At 51.6% G+C, this 26,131-nt stretch overlaps 1 protein-coding gene and 1 non-coding gene across 4 annotated transcripts in view; both read left to right on the forward strand.

The window, feature by feature from the left end:
* Positions 1 to 6,732: 6,732 nt before the first annotated feature.
* LOC126009969 (small nucleolar RNA SNORA41) lies at positions 6,733 to 6,867 on the forward strand. The gene has a single exon (XR_007496117.1). It is a non-coding gene; the product is annotated as a small nucleolar RNA SNORA41 (small nucleolar RNA).
* Positions 6,868 to 10,643: 3,776 nt separating this feature from the next.
* Positions 10,644 to 26,131, forward strand: part of DNM1 (dynamin 1) — a 59,691-nt gene continuing 44,203 nt past the window's right edge. For all 3 annotated transcript variants that reach the window (XM_049774234.1, XM_049774236.1, XM_049774237.1), the window contains exon 1: positions 10,644 to 10,913. In XM_049774234.1, coding sequence (XP_049630191.1) covers positions 10,753 to 10,913 — 161 coding nt within the window. In that variant the 5' untranslated portion in view covers positions 10,644 to 10,752. The remainder of the gene's footprint in view (positions 10,914 to 26,131) is intronic.

The following is a 26,131-nucleotide window of genomic DNA, read 5'->3' on the forward strand; positions in this document are numbered from 1 at the left end:
AGAAAGAAAAATGCCTGTGTGTATTTCTGTAATTATACCGAATACATCTCTTCACAGTGGGTTCTCAGGGACTTTTCCTTTCTTTTTATTTCTATTGATGTGTATGACTGTGGGGAGAGTGTGAAATTCTTCTGTTTTGGTATTTTGGGGGGACCATACTCAGCTGTATTCAGGTTAACTCCTGACTTGGTCCTCAGTGATCGCTCTTGACAGGGTTCAAAGGATCATATAGGGTGCAAGGAATCAAACTTAAGTTATCACATATACAAGTCAAGAAACAGGGGCTGAAGAGATAGTACAGCAGGAAGAGTTCTTGTCTTGCACATGGCTGGCTTGGGTTCAATTTCTGGCATCCCATATGGCCCCCTCAGAGCACCAACAGGAATGATTCCTTCATGCAGAGTCAGGAGTAACCCCTGAGCAGCACGGATATTGAAAACATAAAGCAAGAACAGAGGGTCCAAATCAAACTAAACAACTCAAGAAGTCGCTTTCCCACTCTACTATTTCTCTGACATCAAGAAATCTCATTCTTTTTTAATTTCTGTTTTTTTTTTTTTGTTTTTGTTTTTGTTTTTTTTGTTTTTGTTTTTGGGCTACACCCAGCAGTGCTCAGGGGTTACTCCTGGTTATCTGCTCAGAAATAGCTCCTGGCAGGCACTGGGAATCATTCAGGGCAGGGTGTCGGGATTCGAATCAAACACCTTAGGTCCTGGATAGGCTGCTTGCAAGGCAAACACCGCTGTGCTATCTCTCCGGCCCAAGATTCCATTTTTTTACTTTTATTTTGGGATCATACCTGGCCATGCTCGGGGGTTACTCCTGGCTCTGTTCTCAGAAATTACTCTTGGCAGGCTCCGGAGACCATACCCGAGTTGTACATGCACAAGGCAATGATGGCATCTGTGCTATTGTTCCGGCCTCCCCGCCATTTTTTAGTTTGGGGATCACCCCTGCCTGTACTCAGAGGTTACTCCTGACTCTGCAGTTAAGAATTATTCCTGGGGGCCGGGCGGTGGCGCAAGAGGTAAGGTGCCTGCCTTGCCTGCGCTAGCCTAGGATGGACCGCGGTTCGATCCCCCGGTGTCCCATATGGTCCCCCAAGCCAGGAGCGACTTCTGAGCGCATAGCCAGGAGTAACCCCTGAGCATTACCGGGAGTGGCCCAAAAACCAAAAAAAAAGAATTATTCCTGGGATCGGTGAGGTAGCGCTAGAGGTAAGGTGTCTGCCTTGCAAGCGCTAGTCAAGAAAGGATCATGGTTAGATCCCCCGGAGTCCCATATGGTCCCCCCAAGCCAGGGGCAATTTCTAAGCATTTAGCCAGGAGTAACCCCTGAGCATCAAACGGGTGTGGCCTGAAAAAAAATAATAAAAAAAGAAGTATTCCTAGTACGGGGCCAGAGAGATAGCATGGAGGTAAGGCATATGCCTTGCATGCAGAAGGACGGTGGTTCGAATCCTGGCATCCCATATAGTCCTCCGTGCCTGCCAGGAGCAATTTCTGAGCATAGAGCCAGGAATAACCCCTGAGCACTGCCGGGTGTGACCCAAAAAACAAAACAAAACAAAAAAATTATTCCTAGCAGGCATAGGTGATGATATAGAACTCTGGGGATTGTACCCAGGTCACCGAGTACAAGGCAAACATAACAAAATGCACCTGCTCAACTATCTCTTTGCACCACCACCAGATTCTTTTTGTTTTATTTTGCTTTGGGATCACACCCAGAAGTGCTCAGAGATTACTCCTGTCTCTGCACTCAGGAATCATTCCTGATTGGATTGGGGGGACCATCTGAACCCTGGTCAGCGGTATGTAAGGCAAGGGTCACAGCCGGCAGCGCTCAGGGGTTACTCCTGGCTCTATACTCAGAAATTGCTCCTGGTAGGCTCAGGGGACCATATGGGATGCCGGGATTTGAACCACCATCCTTCTGCAAGCAAGGCAAACATCTTAACTCCATGCTATCTCCCAGCCCCGTGCTGTGCCTCTAGACTAAACCAGACAATGAATGAGTGAGATCATTTTATGAACTCTCTTTGGGGCTAGCTTGGTACTAATTGCTTTTCTAGTCCCTTGCAGGCAAAATTCTGCAAATGGAGGTGCTTTCGGTGTGGTTTATCCATTCTAATTAAGTCCCAGGTTATAGTGGTCGCCTGGAGTCTTCTTTCTCTGACTGAGCTGTGCCTTTATCACTAAATAGATTCTTCTGCTTTCACGGATCAAAGCCCAGGCCGCTCCTGCCCCAGGAATCTCATTGCATTCCCCATATCACTTTGTCTCATCGGCCAACCTGGAACATTGTTTAACATCTGATGGCACAAGAAAACATTCTTACTGAGTCTCCTTCGGCAAGATTGATTTTTCCTTTCTTCAGATAAATTGTAGAGTGACTTTGTCAAATCTTCCCTCTTGTCCCAACTCCCATCAGATTTTTGCCTAGGGGACTGATGGGAATGCAGAGGGCAAGAGTACAGGCTCTGGGGCCCGGAGAGATAGCACAGAGGTGTTTGCCTTGCAAGCAGCTGATCCAGAACCCAAGGTGGTTGGTTCGAATCCCGGTGTCCCATATGGTCCCCCGTGCCTGCCAGGAGCTATTTCTGAGCAGACAGCCAGGAGTAACCCCTGAGCACTGCCGGTGTGACCCAAAAAACAAAAAACAAAACAAAAAAAAAACCAAAAAAACAACAAAAAAAAAGAGTGCACGCTCTGAATGTGGGAGGCCTGAGTTTGGTCACCCATTCAGCACCCCCAGTTCCTCAGGCTTCCCAAGAGCCACGGGGATTGGTCTTTTGTCACTAAGTCCCTGAGTACTCTGGGCTAGAGCCCCAAAGCACAACATAATAAGAATTTGCCAAAGAATGTGACCAGTTAGTAAACATACGGTTCCATTTTGTTTTTGGTTTGTTTATGGAGGGTCACACCCAGTGGTGCTCAGGGCTTACTCCTGGCTCTGCACTCACAGATCAAATAGCACTGTTGGAGCTCCAGGAACTATATGGTATGTCAAGGTCTGAACAGGATCAGCTGAATGAAATGCAGTGTTTTACATGCTGCACTACATCTCTGGTCCCAGATGGAGCACCTTGCATGAGAGATAACTTTTTTCATATTTTGGGTCATACCTGACAATGCTCTGAGCAGTGTGGAGTGAAAGGATGGAAGCTTGAGCTGTGAGAACTGAAATCATTGTGTTAAGATTTTCTGGGTTTTTTTTTTTTTTGTTTGTTTGTTTTAAGATTTTCTGTTTTAAAATGAGGGAAGAGGCCTGGGGAGGCAGCTCAAAGGGGACTGGAGCACACACTTTGCATTTAGGAGCCCCACATGTACTTCCTGGTACCACAAGATTTCCAAGCAACACTGGGTATGTGCCCCCAAAGAATGAGGTGAAGGGCTTGGGTTATGGCTCAAGTGACAGAGCACATATGTAGCAGATTGGCAGCTCTGAGTTCCATGACCAACTCCTCATGGTCTCCTGAGCACTGTTGGGCATAACCCTGAGCTCTTCCAGGCCCAGACCATAAGGAGTGGTTCCATCCTCATCACCATTCTACTAGGTAGGGTGCCTATAACATACAAAATTACAGTTCCAGCCTTTTTGGAAGTCTATATGCTCAGAACTCAAAAAACTAACAATTGAACTTCCTGATGACCTAGCAATTCTACTCTTTGGACCCAAGGGTCCAAAAGCATAATTAAAAAAATGACATCTGCACTCCTATACTCCTATATTCATTGCAGCACAATGCACAGCAGCCAGAATCTTAAACAGCCTGAGTTCCCAAGAATAGATGAGTGGATACAGAAATGGTGATATATCTATCTACACAGTGGAATGGGTTCTCAGAGCACCATTTGGGAGGTTCACAAACCAAACAAAACCAAAAAATAAAAACCAGCCATTTGTGCAGAAAGGAAATAAATGATATGCATAAAACTCCTTCAGTAACAATATTGTCTTTTTGTTTGTTTGTTTGTTTGTTTTTGAGTCACACCCATTCGACACTCAGGGGTTACTCCTGGCTATGCGCTCAGAAATCGCTCCTGGCTTGGGGGGACCATATGGGACGACGGGGGATCGAACTGCAGTCCGTCCTACGCTAGCGCTTGCTAGACACCTTACGTCTAGCGCCACCTTCCCGGCCCAAGTGACAATATTGTTAATCACAGTGTCTAAAAAAAAAAAAAAAAAAAAAAGAGAGAGGGGCCGGGAAGGTGGCGCTAGAGGTAAGGTGTCTACCTTGCAAGCGCTAGCGTAGGACGGACCGCAGTTCGAACCCCCCGGCGTCCCATATGGTCCCCCCAAGCCGGGGGCGATTTCTGAGCGCATAGCCAGGAGTAACCCCTGAGCATCAAACGGGTGTGGCCCCAAAACCAAAAAAAAAAAAAAAAAAAAAAAAGTTCCCTGAACATAGTGCTAGAAGTAAGACCCCCAAGCAAAAAGAAACTAAAGAAATTGAATGGCGGCCTTATTTTACCATGCCTGGATGAAGCCATCTCACAGTCACTAAATCTTTTGGGGGTCTGATCCTTTGAGACTCATTTATTTGTTTTTTCATCCAGTCATTCACCAACAGGCATTAATCTATATGTACTTACTGCCAGACATAGGGAGATGGCAGGATCCATAAGATCCATAAGATCTGGGGCCGGGCGGTGGCGCTGGAGGTAAGGTGCCTGCCTTGCCTGCGCTAGCCTAGGAGACGGACCGCGGTTCGATCCCCCGGCGTCCCATATGGTCCCCCAAGCCAGGAGCGACTTCTGAGCGCATAGCCAGGAGTAACCCTGAGTGTCACAGGTGTGGCCCAAAAACCAAAAAAAAAAAAAAAAAAAAAAAAAAGATCCATAAGATCTGAGGGTTGTCCTTCAAGAGTGGGCTTCGTGTTACTGAATCCAAGTTTAGGTGCTTATCATTCAAAGGCCAATTGTTCAAGAGAGAGAGTTGATGTGATAAAAGTTTATTCAGGGGCCAGAATGATATCACAGCAGGTAGGGCATTATGTCTTGCACACAGCAGACCCGGGACTGACCTAGGTTTGATCCCCAGCATCCTCTATGGTCCCCTGAGCCTGTCAGGAGTGATTTCTGAGCTCAGAGCAAGAAGTAACCCCTGAACACCACCAGGTGTGGCCCAAAAACCAAAAAATAAGTTTATTCAGGGGTTAGCAACTCAAGGCAGGTTGATACCTTCCAGCCCCCAGAACATCTTACTACTCAGGTTGGGGTAAGAGGCTTCTGTCAGATTGCTTGGGAAAGAAATTTACAGCTGTGGGGCTGAAGTGATAATATAGTGGGAGTGGGCATGATGCTTGCCTTCATATGGCTAACCTTGGCACCCCTGATGGTCACCCAAGCCTGCTAAGAGGAATCCCTGAGTGAAGAGGCAGGAGTATTGAGTGTGGTTAGAAAGAAGAAAGAAAGGGGGCCGGGTGGTGGCGCTGGAGGTAAGGTGCCTGCCTTGCCTGCGCTAGCCTAGGACGGACCGAGGTTCGATCCCCCCGGCGTCCCATATGGTCCCCCAAGAAGCCAGGAGCAACTTCTGAGCGCATAGCCAGGAGTAACCCCTGAGCGTCACAGGGTGTGGCCCAAAAACCAAAAGAAAGAAAGAAAGAAAAAAAGAAAGAAAGAAAGAAAGAAAGAAAGAAAGAAAGAAAGAAAGAAAGAAAGAAAGAAAGAAAGAAAGAAAGAAAGAAAGAAAGAAAGAAAGAAAGAAAGAAAGAAAGAAAGAAAGAGAGAGAGAGAGAGAGAGAAAGAAAGAGAGAGAGAAAGAGAGAGAAAGGAAGGAAGAAGAAGGAAGGAAGGAAGGAGAAAGGGAAGGAAGGAGGGAGGAAAAGGAGTTGACAGTTGTAGCAAAGCTAGAGGGAGGCATGTCTCAGATGGCTAAGATGATGAGCTATGTTTTGGACCTGGCCCTGCTTTCCTCTTTTCCCTAGGTCACACAGTCATCTTGAAGAGTCTCTGTGGCTGACTCATCTTCAGGGGGGTGAGAAGACTCCAGGATAGGTCCCAGGGTGCTCTCCGAGGGGCCCCTGAGATGGTAACTGGTGGATTTTTCTTCCACCTCCATCCATCATCACAGCTCCTTTCATATCAAATATACAGAACATTGCTCAGAACTGGATGATAGGGCCAAAGCAGAGTAGAAAGAGAGGTCATGCACAAAATAGTTGTCTCCAATGCCCACTGTGACATAGGTCATAACTGCGGGGGCAGCTGGTCCAGACTGGGGTCCATGCTGTGTGGCCCTAAGATTTCCCAGGGAGGAGCCTGAGAGACAGTATGGCAAGGAAGGCAAAGTGTTTTATTTCATATGCATTAAACATACATAAGTGGTGAGGGCAGAGTGATAGTACTGCAGAAAGGACCTTTGCCTTGCAAGTAGCTAATCTGGGTTTGATCCCCATCACCTCATATGATTCCCCCAGGAGTAATCCCTGAGCTCAGACTCAGGAGTGATCCCTGAGTCCAGAGCCAGGATTATCCCCTAAGTATCACTGGGTGTGACCCTGAAAAAAAAAGTGTCAAACACTATACACAGAGGATGTGGCCAAAACCATAGCACAGCAAAGAGGATGTCTGCTTGCACACAGATTACCCAGGTTCGATCCCCAGCATGCCATTTGGTCCCCTGAACCTGCAAGGAATAACCCCTGAGTGTAGAGCCAGGAGTTAACCATGAACACGGCATTTGTGACCAAAAGCAAACTAAATAAACAAAAAATATAATACACACCACAGCTAACTGGTCTGCAACTGCTCTAAAAGTGGCTGTTGCAGCATTCCTCTGTGGGAAAGAAATTGTTGCGTAAGTCAATACCTTTTTCTTAGCCAAACAGAGAGTAGGCATACAACACTGTGGAGATAATGGAATTCAAATAGAATTAGACCTGCACTTGTGGCCAGGTCGTCCATCTTACTAGATGTTGAAACCTTGGGATGATGAGACAGATATGGCCAAGTTGGAGGAGTGCGTCCGAAGCATTTAAGCAGATGGCTTGGTTTGGGGCTCTTCAAAACTGGTACCAAAGGGATATGGAATCAAAAAACTTCAACTACAGTGTGTGGTTGAAGACGATAAAGTAGGGACAGACATGCTGGAGGAGCAGATCACGGCTTTTGAGGACTACGTACAGTCCATGGATGTGGCTGCTTTCAACAAGATCTAAATCTTAGGGCCATAGCTCTTCAATAAAGGCTTGAAAGACCAATATATATATATAATAAAAAAGAAAAAGAAAGAAAGAAAAAGAAAAAAAAAGTTGTGGGCCCGGAGAGATGGCACAGCGGCGTTTGCCTTGCAAGCAGTCGATCCAGGACCAAAGGTTTGAATCCCGGTGCCCCATATGGTCCCCCGTGCCTGCCAGGAGCTATTTCTGAGCAGACAGCCAGGAGTAACCCCTGAGCACCGCCGGGTGTGACCCAAAAACTAAAAAAAAAAGAAAAAAAAAAAAAGAAAAAAAGTTGTTAAAGGAGAGGCATTCTGAGACTCACCACCACATTGAAAACACATTCCACAAAATCAAAAGAAACAAAAGCGGGGCCGGGCGGTGGCGCTGGAGGTAAGGTGCCTGCCTTGCCTGCGCTAGCCTAGGACGGACCGCGGTTCGATCCCCCGGCGTCCCATATGGTCCCCCAAGAAGCCAGGAGCAACTTCTGAGCGCATAGCCAGGAGTAACCCCTGAGCGTCACAGGGTGTGGCCCAAAAACCAAAAAAAAAAAAAAAAAAAGAAACAAAAGCAGGGGGCCAGAGAGATAGCATGGAGGTAAGGCATTTGCCTTTCATACAGAAGGATGGTGGTTCGAATCCCGGCATCCCATATGGTCCCCTGTGCCTGCCAGGGGCAATTTCTGAGCATAGAGATAGGAGTAACCCCTGAGCACTACTGGGTGTGACCCAAAAACCAAAAAAATAAAAATAAATAAAAAACAAAAGCAATAAGCAAAAAAAAAAAAGTCAATCCAGAGGTTACTTCAGCTGGGAAGGCATGCTCAGTGAATGCCCCCTTCATTTGTTTGCTAGCACAGGGGGTTCTGGAGGGAGGGTTCATGCCTGCAGCTCAGTGAATTGGTGAAAGTCATTGCTATGACATCCAGACGTCACACCAGGGGCTCAGAGGGTCCCCTGCTTCTGGCAAGGGAGAGAATCTTTGCTCAGGTTCCCTTCCATCCTCACAGAATTCCATGAGAAGCAGGTTCAGAGATTTCAGACTTGTTTCCCTATGGTCCCTTTGCCTTTGCTTATGTGGTTCCTTGGCCCAAACCTTGGCTCCCAAGCCCCCAGGGTGCCTGTTCAAATAGGCCTGACAGCAGATAGACCCAAAATCTCAACCGGAATGTGCTCTGCATAGACCACCAGGGCAATAGTGGGCCAGAGAGATAGTGCAGGAATGAAGGCTCTTGCCTCGCGGGATACCCAAAGTCAGTGCCTCTGGTATGGATGACCCTGATTCATTCCCCAGCACTGCACAGGGCCCCTGGAGCAATGCCAGGGGTCACTCCTGAGCACAAAGCCAGGAATAGACCTTGAGTAATACCTGGGGTCACCAACACTCAGATAAGAGCAAGTTGTGAAGATTAAGACCTAGCAGGGCTTCTTCAATGTTGTTTTGCTTTATTTTGTTTTGGGGCCACACCTGGCCTTGCTCAGGGCTTGCTGCTGGTTCTGCACTCAGGGGGCGGGTCACTTCTGGTGGGATTCAGGGGATAAGATGGGGTACCAGGGATCAAACCCAAGTAGGTTCTGTGTGAGGCAAGCACTCTACCTGTTGTATTATTGCTCTGACCCTACATGAAAGTTGCGATCCATTAACCCTTTTGTTTTATTTTGTTTTGTTTTTGGGTCACACCCAGTGATCCTCAGAGGTTACTCGTGGCTATGTACTCAGAAATTACTCCTGTCCTGGCGACCATATGGGGTGCCAGGGATCAAACCCAGGTACATCCTTGGTCAGCTACATGCAAGGCAAATGCCATACTGCTGTGCTATAACTCCGGCCCTTCCATTCGGCCTTTGAGGCCTGAGATTCTGCATTTCTGGCAAACTTTAAGTCCTACCTGGGCTTCCAGGCTGGCAGTGAGAACCCAGAAGTCGGGAACCCAATTTTGTGGTAGTGAGGAGAACCTAGAGTGGGCACCTCTCAGCTCTATTCCCTGACTACTCTGCATCTCAGAGCCCAGGAACTGGCCAGCCAGGACAGCTGCTCAGATGCCTGTCTGTGTTCAGAGGACAGGGGAAGCCAAGAGGGCTTCCAGGAGGAACCTGCTAACAGTCACTATTCCCCAGGTGAGAGAAGAGGGCCAGATCATTCATTCCCCTCTACCTGCATAGACAAATCCCTCTCCTCGCTGTCCTCTCACTGACTTTGTGGGTGGCTCTCTTACCTCCTTCAGGAGATGCATGACTAAGATTTTTAGTTCCCAATGTCCTTCCTGACCACTGTGTACAAAACAACTTCCTCACGCCTGCTCCAGCCCCACCTTATATTCCAAAGTGTTCTTACCACTGAACTTAGGCTAACTTTTATTTTTCTTCACAGTGGGGACTACCCAAGAAATAAATGCGCAGGGAGTCTGGTGACCCATTCTAATGACACTCAAATTAGGGGACCGGATGCTACTCAGGTTCAAGGCTGCTGGGTTCCACCAGAGTATGTGGAACCAGGAATCCAACTTCAAGGTCTCACACAGGCAAAGCCTACCTGCCTCTGCCCCTTGAACTCTCTTTGAGGCTAGCCTGACCTTGTGGGCTTCTTTGAGTCTCATTTGCCCCTATTGGGCCTGGACTCTCTCATGCTTGGTTCTATGTCTGCACAGCTCCTTAATCAACTAGTGAGAATCCCAGGGCTAGGAGACAGCTTAGAAGGAGCAAGTGAGGGGCCAGAGAGAAAGCATGGAGGTAAGGCGTTTGCCTTTCATGCAGAAGGTCTGTGGTTCAAATCCTGGCATCCTATATGGTCCCCTGAGCCTGCCAGGAGCAATTTCTGAACATAGAGCTAGTAATCCCTGAGACTGAGGATGGAACCCTGGTCAACTGCATGCAAGACAAACACTGTAGCTACTGTATTTATTAATTCTCCATCTACTCCCTGAGTGTAAGATGAACTGGAATGACACTTACCTCTGGCTCATAAAGTGGGTGAGACCTTACTCAGAGAAGACAGATGAATCGTGGCTGACTAAATTACCTTTCTCCTTCTGAAAACGCAGAAACTGAGGCCCAGCCACGGGAAGGGACATTCAGAGAAGGTAAAGTCTGAGTCTAGAGTCATGAGGCCCAGATTTCATGAAGCCCAGGGGAAACTGCATGCAGGTCAATAGACCTCTAGTGACCTTTAAGTAGTGTCCCAATACAATCCCCATCCTCAGTTTCCCTATCCGGAAAATAAAGTGGAAGCACTCTGCCCACAATCCAAAATCCGAGGAACCTGGGAGCAGAGCGAGCTCTGTCGGTTTTCCAGAAATGATTCCTTTTTATTTAGGTGCACCCTCCCTGCTCCCCCCGCCCCTTGAGGGCCAAGAAAACTGCAGCAGGAGAAAACTACAATTCCCAGACTGCCTCGGGAGGCGCGCGCGCGCAGGAGGCGAAGGTGTCCCCGCAGAGCTGCGCGGGCGCCCTCTGGCGGCGTTGCGGCGGCGGTGCCGGCTGGACTCGGGAGGTGCTTGGCAGGCGGGCGGGCAGGCAGGCAGGCAGGCAGTCGGCGGAGCCCGAGCCCCGAGCCCTAGCGGCTGGCTCTCCCGCATCGCCGCAGCCATGGGCAACCGGGGCATGGAAGACCTCATCCCGCTCGTCAACCGCATGCAAGATGCCTTCGCCGCCATCGGCCAGAACGCGGACCTCGACCTGCCCCAGATCGCCGTGGTGGGCGGCCAGAGCGCCGGCAAGAGCTCGGTGCTGGAGAATTTCGTAGGCAGGTAGGTGGGGGGTGGGGTGGGTGATCGTGGGGTTCAGGGGGGTCAGAGGCCTCCAGTCAGGATCCCCCCTAATAACATCCCCCAAACCTCCCCCACACCCCCAGCCCCGCAGCCCCATCTCCAAGCCAGAGAGAGGAGGCCCTGCCCCATTTTGGGGAGCCCCCTTGGCCCCTTTTTTTGGGGGACCCCTCAGTGCTCCCCACCCCAAACCCCAGGATTTGCAATCCTCATCCCGCCTCCTGACACAGCATCACATACTCCCTAAGCCCCATCTTTTTAGGGGTGTAAGACCCTGCTCCCCTCCCTCCCCAAGGGTGCAAGGGCGTCTGCATCACCAAGGCCTCCTGTCTTCCCTGCCTCCCTCCCTCTCTTCCTTCCTTTCCTCCCAGCCCTAGAGTCCCCGAGGGGCGGGCAGCACCCCCCTTTCTGGAGCAGGGCCCCCCTCCATGCTGGGTGTCACGAAGGACCACCCTTCATCCCCCTCTGACAGGGTGGCAGGCCCCCCCCAGATGGATGGTGCACCTCTCTGCAGCGCCGCCACCATCCGCGCGCAGTGCAAGGGCGAGGGGGGGAGGCATTGCGGGGTGCTGGTGTTGGGGGGGCCACCCTGGCTCTGATGGGGAGGGATGGACGCTGTCAATGTCGCCCTCTCCTTGGCCGGACACCAGGCCGCTGCTGGAGGGTGAAGAGGTGTCGGGGAGAACCGAGAAGCCGCCAGGCTGCTTGGTTGGGAGTGGGGAGCCATTTGCAGCACTTAATCCCCTTTTGCAGCTGATCCCACAATCTCAGGTGGGGTGGGGAGGGGCAGGGTGGCCTCTCCATAAAGGACCAAGGTGTTGGGGTGCTGCGGTGGTGACCTGTTTACTCTCCCCCCCCCCCCGCGAGGATCCCCCAGAAATGGGAAGCAGAGATGGCTTCCCATTTGGGGGTGCCAAGGGAGAGATGCTGAAGTAGACTGGGGGGTTGGGCAGGTTGAGGGAGGAGGCTGAGAATGGGCATTGCCCCCCCATTTCCTTCCCCCCCTCGCCTTCTAAGGGAACCCTAGTTTTCCTTCAGTGACCTTCATGGCTCAGGGAAATGCAGTCCTTGGGGGGGGGCTCCCCCGCAGAGGAATGGGGTTCTGGGGGGAGAGGCTCCTGGGCTCCCATGGGCTCAGACTGGCCTGTCTCTTCCATAGACAGTTAGCTCCCCCACCCCCGTGTTGGTCTCTGCCTCTCAGGTGACCTGGGGGCTCAGTGCCAGCCCTGGGGGGAGGGCTCCCCCTAACATGTTTCTGTGGGGGTGGCTCAGCCCATCTGGTCAGCAGAGGGGAAGGCAGTCTGTCTTTTGGGGACTGGCTTCACAGAACCCCCCCACTCCTGCTCACGTGACCCCCAGAGCTCAGAGACACCCCAGCAAGGGACAAGCAGATGGGCTTACCAGAGACGAGTCTGGGGGCACTTCTTGGGAGTGCCAAACAGCCCAGGCGGTGTGCTCTGGGCAGGGGCAGTAGCAGAACTCCCCCAGTCCTTCCCACAGGCCTCACAGCTGCCTCTGCACACCCAAAGGATCCAGGGTCCCCAGGACACTGAACCCCAGGTGAGAGGCAGCAGTGTCCAAGGTCACAGCTCTGAAGGCTGGAGTCTTTGCCCTCCAGAGCTCCCCATTTCCACCTGCACCACCTCCAGGGGCCAGCTGCTGGCCTCTGTCCCTCTCTCTGGCCTAGGAACCTGGGAATAGGAACAGCTTCTTGGGGAAGTGTCTCCACCATCAGGCTGGGGGTGGTGGTGGGAGGGGAACGGTGGAGTGCTGCTAGCAACCTCCTCATTCCATCCCATTTTGGAGGTCACACCCCTGCACTGAAAGCTTCTGCAGGCCAGTCCTGGGGATGCCACCAGCTCATGCATCTGCCTGTGGAACCTCGCAATGAACTGCGGACTCTGACCTCATGGTCACTGGGCCCTGCAAGAAATCGCTTGGGCTGACCAAGCTGAAAAGTGAGCAGGCCAGAGCTGGGGCACAGGGGGTGGGACACTGAGACCCAGCTCTTTCCACTACACCCTCCTGCCTGCTCCCTCCTGGGTTCCCTCCTCCTCAGCTCCCACTTCCCTGCCTCTGGTTGGGTCCCCAAGCCCTTGAACTTAGTAACAGCTTCTACCCCCAGGACTGCGGCAATCCCACTGGGAGAGGAAATGGAAAATGCATCCGAGTTCATAGAGGTGACACCATCCAGGCTTGACTCCCCCATATCAGCTGCATAGTGGAGCTGGCCCAGAAGCATGCAGCCACAAAGGATTTTTCCAGGCACACATATATTTTTTTTGTTTTGTTTTGGATGTGGGGTCATTCTCTGGGGTGTTCAGGAGTTACTCCTGACTCTGCACTCCAAAATGACTCCTGGCAGGCTCGGGGGATCATATGTGATGCCAGGGATCAAACCCAGGTTGGCTGTGTGCAAGGCAAACAAACGCCCTCCCCGCCATGCTATTGCTCTGACCCCAATTTCTTATGCCCTGTCACCTGAGTGCAGTCCCTCAAGAATCTCTGTGGCATCTCGTCCGTCCCTGAGCAATCGGGGCAGGCGGGGCCAAGGCTGTGCAGCCTGGATGGGATGTTGGGGCACACAGAATTCCTCCTGCCCTAAGAGGAGGTACTAGGAAGAATGAGGTTCCTTCCAGGCACTCATAGGGTGAAGGTTGAGGTCAGAGGGATTGTGGTGAGGTGGCATCAGAGATAAGAAGGGAAGGATGGGAAGCCACGTGACTGGAGGAAAGAGGCTTTCGGTCCCAAGAAAGAGCACGACATACTAAGGAACAAGGCACAAGGCGTAGCAAAGACAGAACAGTTGACTAGAAAGGAACCATGCGGCAGGAGACACAGCAGAAGAGAGGTGAGGGCAGCCATGGAAGAGTCTTAACCGAAAGAGTGGTGCAGGGTATTTCAAAATGATTAGAAGCTGTTGTTGAATTTGTGGTGTCATACCTGGCAATATTCAGGCACTACTTTTGGGCCCTAAAGATAGGGAGGCAGGAGCCAGAGTGATAGCACAGCGGTAGGGCGTTTGCCTTGCATGCAGACAACCTAGGACAGACCCAGGTTCCATCCCCAGCATCCCAAATGGTCCCTCGAGCCTGCCAGAGACAACTTCAGAACATAGCCAGGAGTAACCCCTGAGCGCCTCTGGGTGTGGCCCAAAAACCAAAACCAAACAAACAAATAGATAGTGAGGCAGGTAGGAAAGTTGTCTTGCATGTAGCTGAACGGGATTCAGCAGCTGACCACTTAAAGTCCCTGGAGCCCCACCAGAAGTGATCCCTGAGCACAGAGCTAGGAGTTAAGCCTCTCCACATTCAGGTGTGGTATAGAACATAAAACAATTAGGGCCCGGAGAGATAGCACAGCGGCGTTTGCCTTGCAAGCAGCCGATCCAAGACCAAAGGTGGTTGGTTCGAATCCCGGTGTCCCATATGGTCCCCCGTGCCTTTCAGGAGCTATTTCTGAGCAGACAGCCAGGAGTAGCCCCTGAGCATCGCCGGGGCTACCAAAAACCAAACCAAACCAAAATAAAACAAAACATAAAACAATCAGGGGCCAGAGTGGTGGCGTAAACGGTAGGGCGTCTGCCTTGCACATGCTGACCTAGGACGGACCACAGTTCCATCCCTGGCGTCCTATATGGTCCCCCAAGCCAGGAGCGATTTCTGAACGCATAGCCAGAAGTAACCCCTGAGCGTCACCAGGTGGGGCTCAAAAACCAAAAATAAATAAATAAAACAATCAGGGTGCTCAAGAGACCGTGCTGGGCTGGGACTGGAACCCAGCTCTGCTTTCAGACCACATACACTGACTTTAAGCCACATTCAGGGCACTTGTCTGGAGCTATTTTTTGGTTTGGTTTGTTTTTTAGGCCACATTTGGTGCTCAGGGATGACTCTTGTCTCTGCTGACAGGGATCATTCCTGGCTTATGGGAGCATATGGGGTTCTCTGGAAAAACCTGGGTAACCTGCGTACAAGGCAAGTCTCCTATCCACTGTACTATCTCTTGGTCCTTGAATTTTTGTTTGGTTTCAAGCCATACCCAGAGATGTTTAGGGGTTACTCCAGACTCTGCATTCAGGGATTATTCCTGGCAGGGCTTAGGACACCATATAGGGTGTCCAGGACCGAACCCAGGTCTGCTGTGTGCAATACAAGTGTGTCCTACCCACTACATTATTTCTTTGGCCCCTGAATATTTTTTAAAGCTTCACATATTTTATCACACCCCCACTTTTTTTTTTTAATAAGGCATAAAAAGGATTCTAGGGTGCAGTGCGGTCTGTTAAATGGGGCTAAGTATAGCACCTTCGTCAGGATGTGTTGGTGACCCTGCTTGGGAGAACTTGGGGGCAGAGGATGTGCCCATTCAGTGCTGACTATGGGGGGACCCAAAAAGTAGAGGGTATGCATGCCAGGCGGTGGGTGGGTTCCATCCCTCTTGAGTCCCAGCCCACTGCTGGCTACTGCTCTTGTGCCTCTGAGAGTCTGTCTCTGGGGTGGGCCCTGCACTTTTCAGGGGCAACTCTTGTGGTCCCATTTCTCAGATTTGAGGGGTCCAAGGAATTTAGGGAGTTCTGAGAGATACTAGCCTGAGTCTAGGAGAGTCGAGGGCCCCACAGCCATTAGACATCCACCCCACATGCCCTGGTGCAGGGTCAGGAGCAGGCTGGTCCCACCCCAAGAGTATAATTTGTTGTGTGTTTGGAGAAGGTGACAGGAAGGACAGGAAGCCTGCCCCAAAAGGTGACTTTTGGGGGGCACTTAAGCCAAAGGAGGACAACAATGCACCAAGCAAAGGCTGCAGGTGGAAGGGACACAGAGAAATCCACAAAGGGCAGGGTGGCCGAGAGGCGAGCAGGGTCCCAGAACTCCATGACAGCCTCCACCCCCTCGCACAGGACCTGTTCCTGCCCCTTCCTCTTCCCCTTCCCCAACTTCGCCTGTTCCCTGTTCAGATTGGAGACCTGGGCTGGGGGAGGCCAGGTGGTGGCCCCAGAGCGCCAGAATGAAAGGTGAGCCCGGTGCACTTCATCTGATCTTGCTCTGGCGCCAGCCAGGCCTGGGGTCAGAGGGTCGGAATCTAGAATCTAGGGGAAAGGGGTGGGACTGGGGTGCAGGGCCTGGAAGAGCAGGCAAGGGCGAGTGGGGCTTAGCCCAGGAGCGGAATCTAAATGTCTCACTGACCTTCTGCCAGGTCAGCTTGATCCTGGAGTAGATACCACCCCACCCCACCCAAACTGCCCTTCTCATCCTGGTCTTCCCTGTCTGTGTCTGGAGACACACACACACACACACACACACACACACACACATCCTGCCTTGCCTCTCTGCAGTGAGGACCAGGGTGTCGGGGAGGGACTCCCACATCCCACATCCCAGTCCCGAATTGAACTGGTCCCAGCCACTGTCTTCTTGAATCAGCAACCCACAGTGGGAGAAGCAGTTTCTTTCCTCCTAGGGGGTTCCATTGCTAAAATGGCCCAGACAGGGCAGTGAGCCACATGCCCATTTCACCCTCACACCCCTAGCTTCCTCCTTGCTCTTTGACATACTTCTCATCCCAGGACTCGAGTCTAGCCAGAAGCAGGAAACAACTCCAGGCCACAGTGGCTTCTGGTCTTGGGGATTCTTAGATGCCTTGTGTGTGCATTTGTGTGTTTAAGCCATACCCTGCAGTGCTCAGGGGCTACCGTGTTTGAGGATTGCTCCTGGCTATGTTTAGAGGACCCTGAGTGGAACTGGGGAGTTCACGATGCAAATACTGTCCCCCCAGTACCATCTCTCCACCCCTGGATATAGAGACCTGTCCTGTGCCCAGCAGAGACCCCAGAGCATCTCAGAGACCTCAGCTCTCTCCACCTCTGATTCAGTCTTTTAGCCTGTGGGTTCTACACCCCGCTTCCGCTCTGCCCCACTCTCGTCTAATCTCCACCCGCAGTGTGGAATTCTCTAGAACCTTCCAACCTGACCCTTGCTTTTTTTTGGTTTGGGGTCACACCTGGCAGTGCTCAGGGCTTAATCTTGGCTCTGTACTCAGGAATCATTCCTGGTGGACTTGGGGGACCATATTGGGTGCAGGGAATCAAACCTGGGTGGCAAAGCCAGCTCCTTGCCCGCTGTACTGTCGCTTCGATCCCCGACTCCCTCTGCTTAAGCCCTCCAAACCTGGCCTTGTTCTTGAGTTGGAACTCGAGAACCCTCTTACCCAGACTGCTTCCCAGACTGGGCCTCAGTGCTTGGAAAAACTGGGCTGTGTGTGCTCCCTGGGGGGCCCCTTTATGTGACCTCCAGGCACTGTATCCTTCCACCCTCCCACCATGCATCTCCCCAAGTCTCCCTCAGCTGGCACCTCCTCTGGGAAGCCTTCTCTGACCAGCCTCCCCAGCTCACTGAGCTGACTAGGCTGTGGGTGGACCCCAATGTCTGACTGCAGGGGAGGAAAGAGTTTTGTTTTGGTTTGTTTTTTGTTGTTGTTTTTTTTTATTTGGTTTTTATTTTTGGGTCACACCTAGCAGTGCTCAGAGGTTACTCCTGGCTCTGTGCTCAAAAGTCGCTCCTGGCAGGCACGGGGGACCATATGGGGTTGCCGGGATTCGAACCACCGTCTGTCCTGGAGTGACTGCGTGCAAGGCAAACACCCTACCGCTCTGCTGTCTCACCAGCTCAAGAGTCTTGTTTTGGGCTGAAAGCATATCCCATGCTTATTCCCCAGCTGCTCAGGGCATCTGGTCTTAGCACAGCAAAGGAGACTGCAGTCTGGACAGGACAGTCACTGCACTTGCGTCCATGTGCTCCTTGGCGCATCCTGGCTGGACTCAGCACACACAGGCCAGCTGGCACCCGGCCGGCACATGGGCACCCGATGCCTCCACTCCAGTGGGTATAGTCTTCTCTGGCACAGTTGGAACCCATCATCAAAGCAGAGCTTGAGGGAGCGACTGGCCTTTCTGAATAAAGATAGGGAAACTGAGGCTTGGAACTGGGAGATCTTTTATTTTATTTTATTGAAACAATTGTGATCTACAAAGTCCTTCGGAGCTGAATTTCAGTTGTACAACGAGGGCCCTTTCCACCACCTCTGTCAACCTCCTTCCACCAATGGCACCAGGGTGCTTCATATTCTACCACCCTTTGACCCCTTTTGCCCCAGTGTAACAGGCCCCTTTAAGTTTAGATTGTTAAAGTTTAGGTCCAATTGACTTTGGCTTGGATATTTAGTTTTGTCCTTACTTATTCCCCCACCAAAGCATTAGAGATCACTTGGCCCTGTAGAATTCCATATTAATTATAGAGTCCTGGATGGTGGTGGATGATGATGAAGCCTTTCTTGGCTGGGCCAGCACCTGCACCCCCTTCTAGCCGGCAGGTCTGCGGGTTCAGAGTAGCGGTGAGGGAATGATCCACAGGCAATCAGATTCAGGAGACATCAGCTTTATTCCAGGCCCTCGCCATCAAGTGTGGCTTCTAAGCTAAACCTTTTAAGCAGGCTCCATAAGAAGCCCTGCACTTAAACTTGTTTCTTATCTCTCCATGCTGCCAAATCCCCGTGCTGCTTCTTGCTGACTCTTCTGCTGAATCTCTCTCTAAATCCCCCCCCCTTTTCAGGCAACCCTTTGTTACTTCCATAGACCCCTCCCAGATGTGGGAGGGTCTGGCCATCAAGTAATATTAACATTTAGCCTAGGGTGGGGTGACAGCCCCTGGCCCCTAGCCTTCCTTTATTCCTCTCTTCTTGGTTTTATAGAAAAATGCAGGAAAATGTGGTAAAATAAAATAATCCATGTCCCAAGTTGCTATGAAAAAGGTGGGAGCCCTGATTTAAAGGAACTGGGAGATGATATAAGGGCACAGATAAAATTCTTTTTTCCTCAAACTGCTGGAGATAAGCAATAAGGATCTGGGCCACAGCAATAGGACAGCAGGGGAGGACGCTGACTTGCAGGCAGCCAACCTGGCTTTGATCCCCGACACCACAAAGGGTCCCCGGGAGCGGTCCCTGAGCACAAAGCTAGGAGGAAGCCCTGAGTATTTGAGTGTGACCTGAAAAAAGGAAAGAAAGGAAGGAAGGAGGAAGGGAGAGAAGGATCCAGGGATGTGGCTGATGGCAGAGCAGGCGGCTATGTGTGGGAGGTCCTGGTTCCATCTCTGGCAAACTGCCTGGCCCCCCCAGCACCTCCAGGTGTGGCTCTAAGGCACTAAGGACCACCAGGAGTGACCCACACAAGTTTTTTTTTGAAAAGACAAGAAATAATCAGTATCTGGATATAGGTCAGTTTTGATAGTTTGCTAAATAGCCCCGTGTACAGTTGGCAGAGCCCCAGGAGTGAGGCCACGTGGTGAGTCTCTGAGCTTCCGGTTCCTCCTAGCACCCCTGTACCCCAGGAAAGTGGGCACATCAGTCTCACAAGCTGCACCCCCAACTAGGTAAGAGGATGCTGGTTTGTGTCACTTCTTCCCTGCTCCCTCCTCTCCCTTCTCTCCCCTCCTTTTATTTTCCTTCTTTCTGCCTTTCCCCATCCCTTCCTTCCTCTCCTCCCTCTTCTCTCTTCCTTCCTCTTTCATTCCTCCCTTTCCTCTGTTCTCCCTCCCTCCTTCCTTCTTCCTTCCTTCCTTCTTCCCTCTCTCCCTCCCTTCCTTCCTCTCCCTCTCTCCTCCCTCTTCTCCCTTTCCTCTTCCTTCCTTCCTCTCCCTCTCTCCTCCCTCTTCTCCCTTTCCTCTTCCTTCCCCTTCTCCTTCCTCCATTCCTCCTTCCTCCCTCTCCTCCTCCCTCTCTCCCTTCTTTCTCTCTCTCTTTTCTTTCTTTTCTGCCTTCCTTCCCCTCCCCTGTCTTCCTCTCTCCTTCCTTACCTGACATCCAGGACCTCACACGTTGGGTGCACACACTCCCACCCAACCTCTTCCCTATTCTTTTTTTTTTTTTTTTTTTTGGTTTTTGGGCTAACCCGGCGGTGCTCAGGGTTTACTCCTGGCTATCTGCTCAGAAATAGCTCCTGGCAGGCACAGGGACCATATGGGACGCTGGGGATTCGAACCTACCACCTTAGGTCCTGGGTTGGGTGCTTGTAAGGCAAACGCCACTGTGCTATCTCTCCGGCCCCCCTTTTCCTTATTCTAATTCCTGGGATATAGGTTCCCTTTTTTTTTTTGGGGGGGGGGGAAATACCTGACAAATACTCAGGACTTACTCCTAGTTCTCTGTCCCGGGAGCATGCCTGGCAGGCCTAAGAAAATCATGTGGGATGCCGGGGACTGAACTTGGGCCAGCCACTTGCAGGACTATTTCTCTGCCTACTGTACTCCTTCCCCAGTCCCAGCAGAAAATTTCTTAAATAGCTTCATTAGGATCTAATTTACATGCTGTAAATAGCCATTTTTAAAGCCTGATTCAACGATTTTTAGTGTCTTTACAGAATTGTGCAAGCACCATCACATCTAATTTTAGAATTCTTCCATCACACCCCCCAGACCTCGTGATGGTGCAGATTTTAAAGCCCCTGGCAGAGTCCCTGGCCATCCTGGTAGCCACGACGATGACCCACAATGAAATGTTGACATGATGCGCTCCATGTTTTGGCCACATGGTTTTTCTTTTTCTTTCTTTTCTTTTCTTTTCTTTTTTTTTTTTTTGTTTTGTTTTGTTTTGTTTTTGGGCCACACCTGGTGACGCTCAGGGGTTACTCCTGGCTATGCACTCAGAAGTCGCTCCTGGCTTGGGGGACCATATGGGATGCCGGAGGATCGAACCACGGTCCTTCCAAGGCTAGCGAAGGTAAGGCAGACACCTTACCTCCAGCGCCACCGCCCGGCCCCTCTTTTTTTTTTTTTTTTTTTTTTTTTTTAACATATTGTGTTTTCTGAACTTTTTGTCCCAAAGTAAGAACACATGATTTGTTTGCTATTTGGGTGTTTTTTTTTTTGTTTTGTTTTTTTTTTTTAGGGGCTACATCTGGCATTGCTCAGGGCTTACTCCTGGCTCTGTGCTCAGGTATCCATGCAGGTCAGTCATATGCAAGGCAAATACCTTAGCTCCTGCATTATCTCGCCAGTCAGCCATAGGATTTTTCTTTTTCCTTTTTATTTATTTACTTATTTTGGGTTTGGGGGGGCCACACCAGGCAGTGCTCAGGAGCTACTCCTGGCTCTGTGCTCAGGGATCACTCCCAGTAGTGCTGAGGGGTCCATATGGGGTGCTGGGATTTAAACACCACACTGCCTGCAAGGCAGACACCTTAATCTTTGTACATTCTCTAACCCCCAAATATATGGAGTTATGGAGGTTTTTTCTTTGTTTTGTTTTTTTTGTTTTGTTTTGTTTTTATTTTGGGTCACACCCAACAACACTCAGGGGTCCTGGCAGGCTCAGGGGACCACATAGAATGCCGGAATTCGAACCACCTTCCTTCTGCATGCAAGGCAAACGCCCTACTCCAGGCTATCTCTCTGGCCCCTGTTTATTTTTGTGTCATACCAGGTGGTGCTCACTCTACTCTGTGCTCAGAAATAGCTCCTGGCAGGCTTGGGGCACCACATGAAATGCCGAGGATCAAACCTGGGTCCGTCCCAGGTCGGCAGCATGCAAGGCAAATGCTCCATCGCTATGCTATGGCCCCAAATATAAGTTGGTTTCTTTTGTTTGTTTGTGTGTTTGGGTTTTTGGCCACACCCAGCAGTGCTTAGGGGTTACTACTGGTTCTGCACTCAAAAGTCACTCCTGGCAGGTTTGGGGGACCATATAGGATGCTGGGAATTGAACCACCATCTGTACTGGGTCGGCTGCATGCAAGGCAAACACCCTACCGCTGCACTATCTATCTCTCTGACCCCGACAAATACATGTTTTTTAGAAGAAACATACTTGAAAGGAAGGAAAAGGGGTAGTTAAAGAGAGGAGGAAAGAGAGGGAAGAGGTTTCTATAAGGGGTGAGGAATTATGGCAAGCCACAGAGGTTGGGCTCAGAGCTGCCCGGACCCCCAGTCTGCAATGCTATCTTCCCTCTTAGTGTGCCTCGGTTTCCACTTCTGCACAACGAAGACTGAGCGAGCCTTTGGGAAGTGAATCCTGACTTGTGGGGACGGGGAGCTGTCCCATGTATGAGTTCACAGCTGGGAACTGGACGGGTTGAGGAGGTGGCTGGAATAGAACTACTGGCTTTCAAAGCATCTAAACTTTGGAGTAGGCCGAAGCTAACATGGCCTGAAAATATTCCAGCCTCCACTGCTGGGCTTAATACTAACACACTGGACAGTCCTGGGTGGGGTGCCTGGGGCCTCCTGGGCAGTGGAACAGGGGGGCCCTTGTTGATGGCAGGAACCTCACTTCCTCCCTCTGTGTTTCTTGGCCTGTCCCCTCTCTCTTTCTCACCACACCCCAGCTCCTGCTTCTGAGGGCATCTCTGACCACAGGACCCCCTTTGCCTTCTGCTGGCAGGGCCGAGGTTGGGTTGGTGCTGACCAGGGTCCGCCTCCAGCCAGTCCCCAGGAGACTGGCCTTACCAGGCCCTCCCTGCTGCATCATTTCATGACCCGCTTCCCGGAGACCTGCCTGGGTTTTCCTCTTGCTCAATAAGTTCCTCGCCCAAACTGCCCTTCCTCCCCATAGTCTTCCCCAGAGTCTCCTCCCAAACCCATTTTCCTGATGTGGAAACTGAAGTGCAGCAAGTCATGAGCCTTTGGCATGTGTCTATGACCTCAGCGTAGGATACAAGTGGCTTTAGGGGGATCATTACCACCAGGCAGCCTGCACACACTTTTCTGGCCTTGAGCACCCCTGGGAAACACATCCTGGATCTCTGGCTCTAGATCTCAGCTCTTCCTTCTCTGAGGGGTGGCAGCACCCATCAGAGACAAGTGTGTGGCTTAGGGGTCAGGGTGGGAAACTACCAGGTTGCTTAAAAAAAAAAAAATTGCTTAAAAAGCTTCATGGCCCAAGTCCAAGGCATTGGACATGAGTCTGGAAGCAAACGCTGATGCAGGAAATAATCCACATGTGGTTAAGGAGATAAAACAGTTTCAGGAACTTCCTCACACGAGCCTTCCACTCCTAAGAAGCAGATAGCTCAGTGGTGGAAAACCAACACAGCAAGTGATTTTTCTGAGACTCGGGTCTTTATTAGGGAGAGCCAGACCACACCCTGGGGAGGAGAACAGGTGGTCTAAGGCACCCATCCAAAGGATGCTTCCAGGGCTGGTGAGATAGCACAGCGATAGGGCATTTGCCTTGCATGCAGCAAATGTCTCTAGGGCACCCAGACAGGCTGTGGACCCAGGAGAAGGGAAAGTGCTGTGAACCACCTTTTTTTTTTTTTTTTTTTTTTTTTAGTTTTTGTTTTTGGGTCATACCCGGCAGCACGCAGGGGTTACTCCTGGCTCTGTGCTCAGAAGTCACTCCTGGTAGGCTTGAGGGACCATATGGGATGCCGGGATTTGATGCCTGGATTGGTTGCATGCAAGGCAAATGCCCTACCGCTGTGCTATCTCTCTGGCCCCTGTGAACCATGTTTTGACACTTCCTGTGTCCCAGTAAATGAGCAGGAGTCAGGAGCCCAGAGCAAGAATATAGGGCCTTACCCCCAGGCTCTCTACCATCTATGCCAGCAGCAGTTTGGGAGTGCTGGTCCCATCCCAACCTCCTTTCTCACTTCAACTACTCTGGTCTCCTGATCTGATCCCTTTCCTCACCCCATCACTCTCTGTCGGGGTCACAATTCCAAGAAGAGTCGATTCTGCCTGGAGAGACTTAGGGTTCTGTGGGGTCCTTGCAGGAGTGTGGGGATCCATGGACAGGAGGCTGGGGACGGGAGGGGGGGTTGCTTTCTTTTTGGGGGGTGGGGTTTGGGTGGCACTCAGAGGTTACTCCTGGATCTATGCTCAGAAATCGCTCCTGGCAGACTCAGGGGACCATATGGGATGCTGAGATTCGAACCACCGTCCTCCTGCATGCAAGGCAAATGCCTTACCTCCATGCTATCTCTCCAGCCCTGGGGTTGCTTCCTTGATGGCTGCCCTGCAAGTGGCAGGGCTGAGCTCCCAGGCAAAGGCTGCAGAGACCATCCCCTCTCCCCCGCAGCCTCACGTCCCCCTCACGTATTGCATGGCTCATGTGCAGAGCCCGTTTACATCCAAGCCAGAGGCACAAGACCTCAGGAAGCAGTGAGATTCAAATCCTCTGGTGCGTGCTGGGTCCTAACTGTGGCACCAGGGACCCTGAGATTTGAAGGGGAACCTGAAATCACCGGACAGTGTGGGGTAAAATCCAGGTGCACCCCTTGTTCCACTCCCCACAGTTCTCATCCGGCATGCTGGAAGAGGGGGGCCTTTTCGGAAGCTCCCTGAGGACTGTCTATACAGCCTGAGTTCTGGAGCCCCAGGGATGGCAGACCTGGGGCTCCCCACCAGGCACCACCCCAATACTCACCTTGGGGCCCAGAGAGGGTGGACTGGAGTGACACCCCATCCTTTCACCTCTGCTCCCTGAAGGCGTTTGTTTTAGAAGCAGCCCCGCCGGAAGTGGGGGATCCATGATTTGGGGTAGACCCCTGAGCTCCCCTGCAGCTGGGCTCTGGGCTCCTGCACCCTTGAGCACCCCTTGAACCCCTCAGCCAGCCCGTCTGCATGGGGGAGGCCTAGAAGAAGGTCCAGGCCTCTGCGTGGGGCTCTCTGTGGGGAGCCCCAGCCCATCCTGTGGTTCCCATAGCAACGAGTAGTTGCCATGGTACTGCTGGGTGAAGAGCTGATGGGAAAGCAGGTGGACCCCAGGTGCCCACGCCACCCCAGTTTCTGGGAGAACAGATGGTCCCATCTTCCCAGCCCTGGGGGATCCCCACCATGAGGAGGGTCACCCTTGACGGAGCCAAGGCTGGGAGAGTTGGAGGCACCCCTCAGCCCCCCTGTTAGCACCTCCTTGTGCTCCTCGCCTCTCACACTGCATTGCATTATCTGTTTACTCAGTTGGCTCGGCCCCCCCCTGCCGCTCCTGGGGGGAGACTGACTCATCACCTCCATCCCCAGGGCCCAGCTCTGGGCCTGGCACAGAGCAGCTGCTCCCAATGTGTTCCAGACCCACTTCCACCGTGTCGCATTTAAATAGCCGAGTGTGGGGCCAGAGCAATAGAACATCTGATAGGGTGTTTGCCTTGCATGCAGCTAACCGGGGTTCAATCCCTGGCATCTCATATGGTCCCCCGAGCCTGCCAGGAGTAATTTCTGAGTGCAGAGCCAGGAATAAGGCCTCAGCACAGCTGGGTGTGGCCCCAAAACATTTGGGGGGGAGTTTACACCTGATGTCGCTCAGGGGTTATTCCTAGTTCTGTGCTCAGAAATTCACCCTTGGCAGCCATGGGAGACCATATGGAATGTCAGAATTCAAACCACCCAGGGGGCCGGAGAGATAGCATGGAGGTAAGGTGTTTGCCTTGCATGCAGAAGGACGGTGGTTCGAATCCCGGCATCCCACATGGTCCCCTGAGCCTGCAGGAGCGAATTCTGAGCATAGAGCCAGGAGTAACCCCTGAGCTCTGCCGGGTGTGACCCAAAAACAAACAAACAAAAACCCAAACTATCCAGGATTTAAACCACCATCTCCTGTGTTGGCTGTGTGCAAGGCAAACACCCTACCTCTGTGCTATCTCTCTGGTCCCACAAAGACTTTTTTTTTTTTTTTGGTTTTTGGGCCACACCCGTTTGACGCTCAGGGGTTACTCCTGGCTATGTGCTCAGAAATCGCCCCTGGCTTGGGGGGACCATATGGGACGCCGGGGGATCGAACCGCGGTCCTTCCTTGGCTAGCGCTTGCAAGGCAGACACCTTACCTCCAGCGCCACCTACCCGGCCCCTCACAAAGACTTTTATTTTGTTGGTGTTTTTGTTTTTGTTTTTGGGTCATACCCGGCAGCGCTCAGGGATTACTCCTGGCTCTATGCTCAAAATCACTCCTGGCAGGCATGGGGGACCATATGGGATGCTGGGATTCGAACCACTGTCCATCCTGTAATAGCTGCTTGCAATGCAAATGCCCTACCCCTGTGCTATCTCTCCAGCCCCCCAAAGGCATAATTTAAAAAAATGGGCCCCTATCTGGCCCTTTGGGTTGGGAGCTGGGGCCCAGCAGACATGTGGGGTGGAACTGGCATCTGATGTGTCTCGTGGATTGCCTCGGCCAAGGTGACTGGCCTCTCACCATTGCTGTGAGCAGTGTTTTGA

This window comes from Suncus etruscus, chromosome 5 (genome assembly GCF_024139225.1).
Source record: "Suncus etruscus isolate mSunEtr1 chromosome 5, mSunEtr1.pri.cur, whole genome shotgun sequence".
Classification (NCBI taxonomy): domain Eukaryota; kingdom Metazoa; phylum Chordata; class Mammalia; order Eulipotyphla; family Soricidae; genus Suncus; species Suncus etruscus.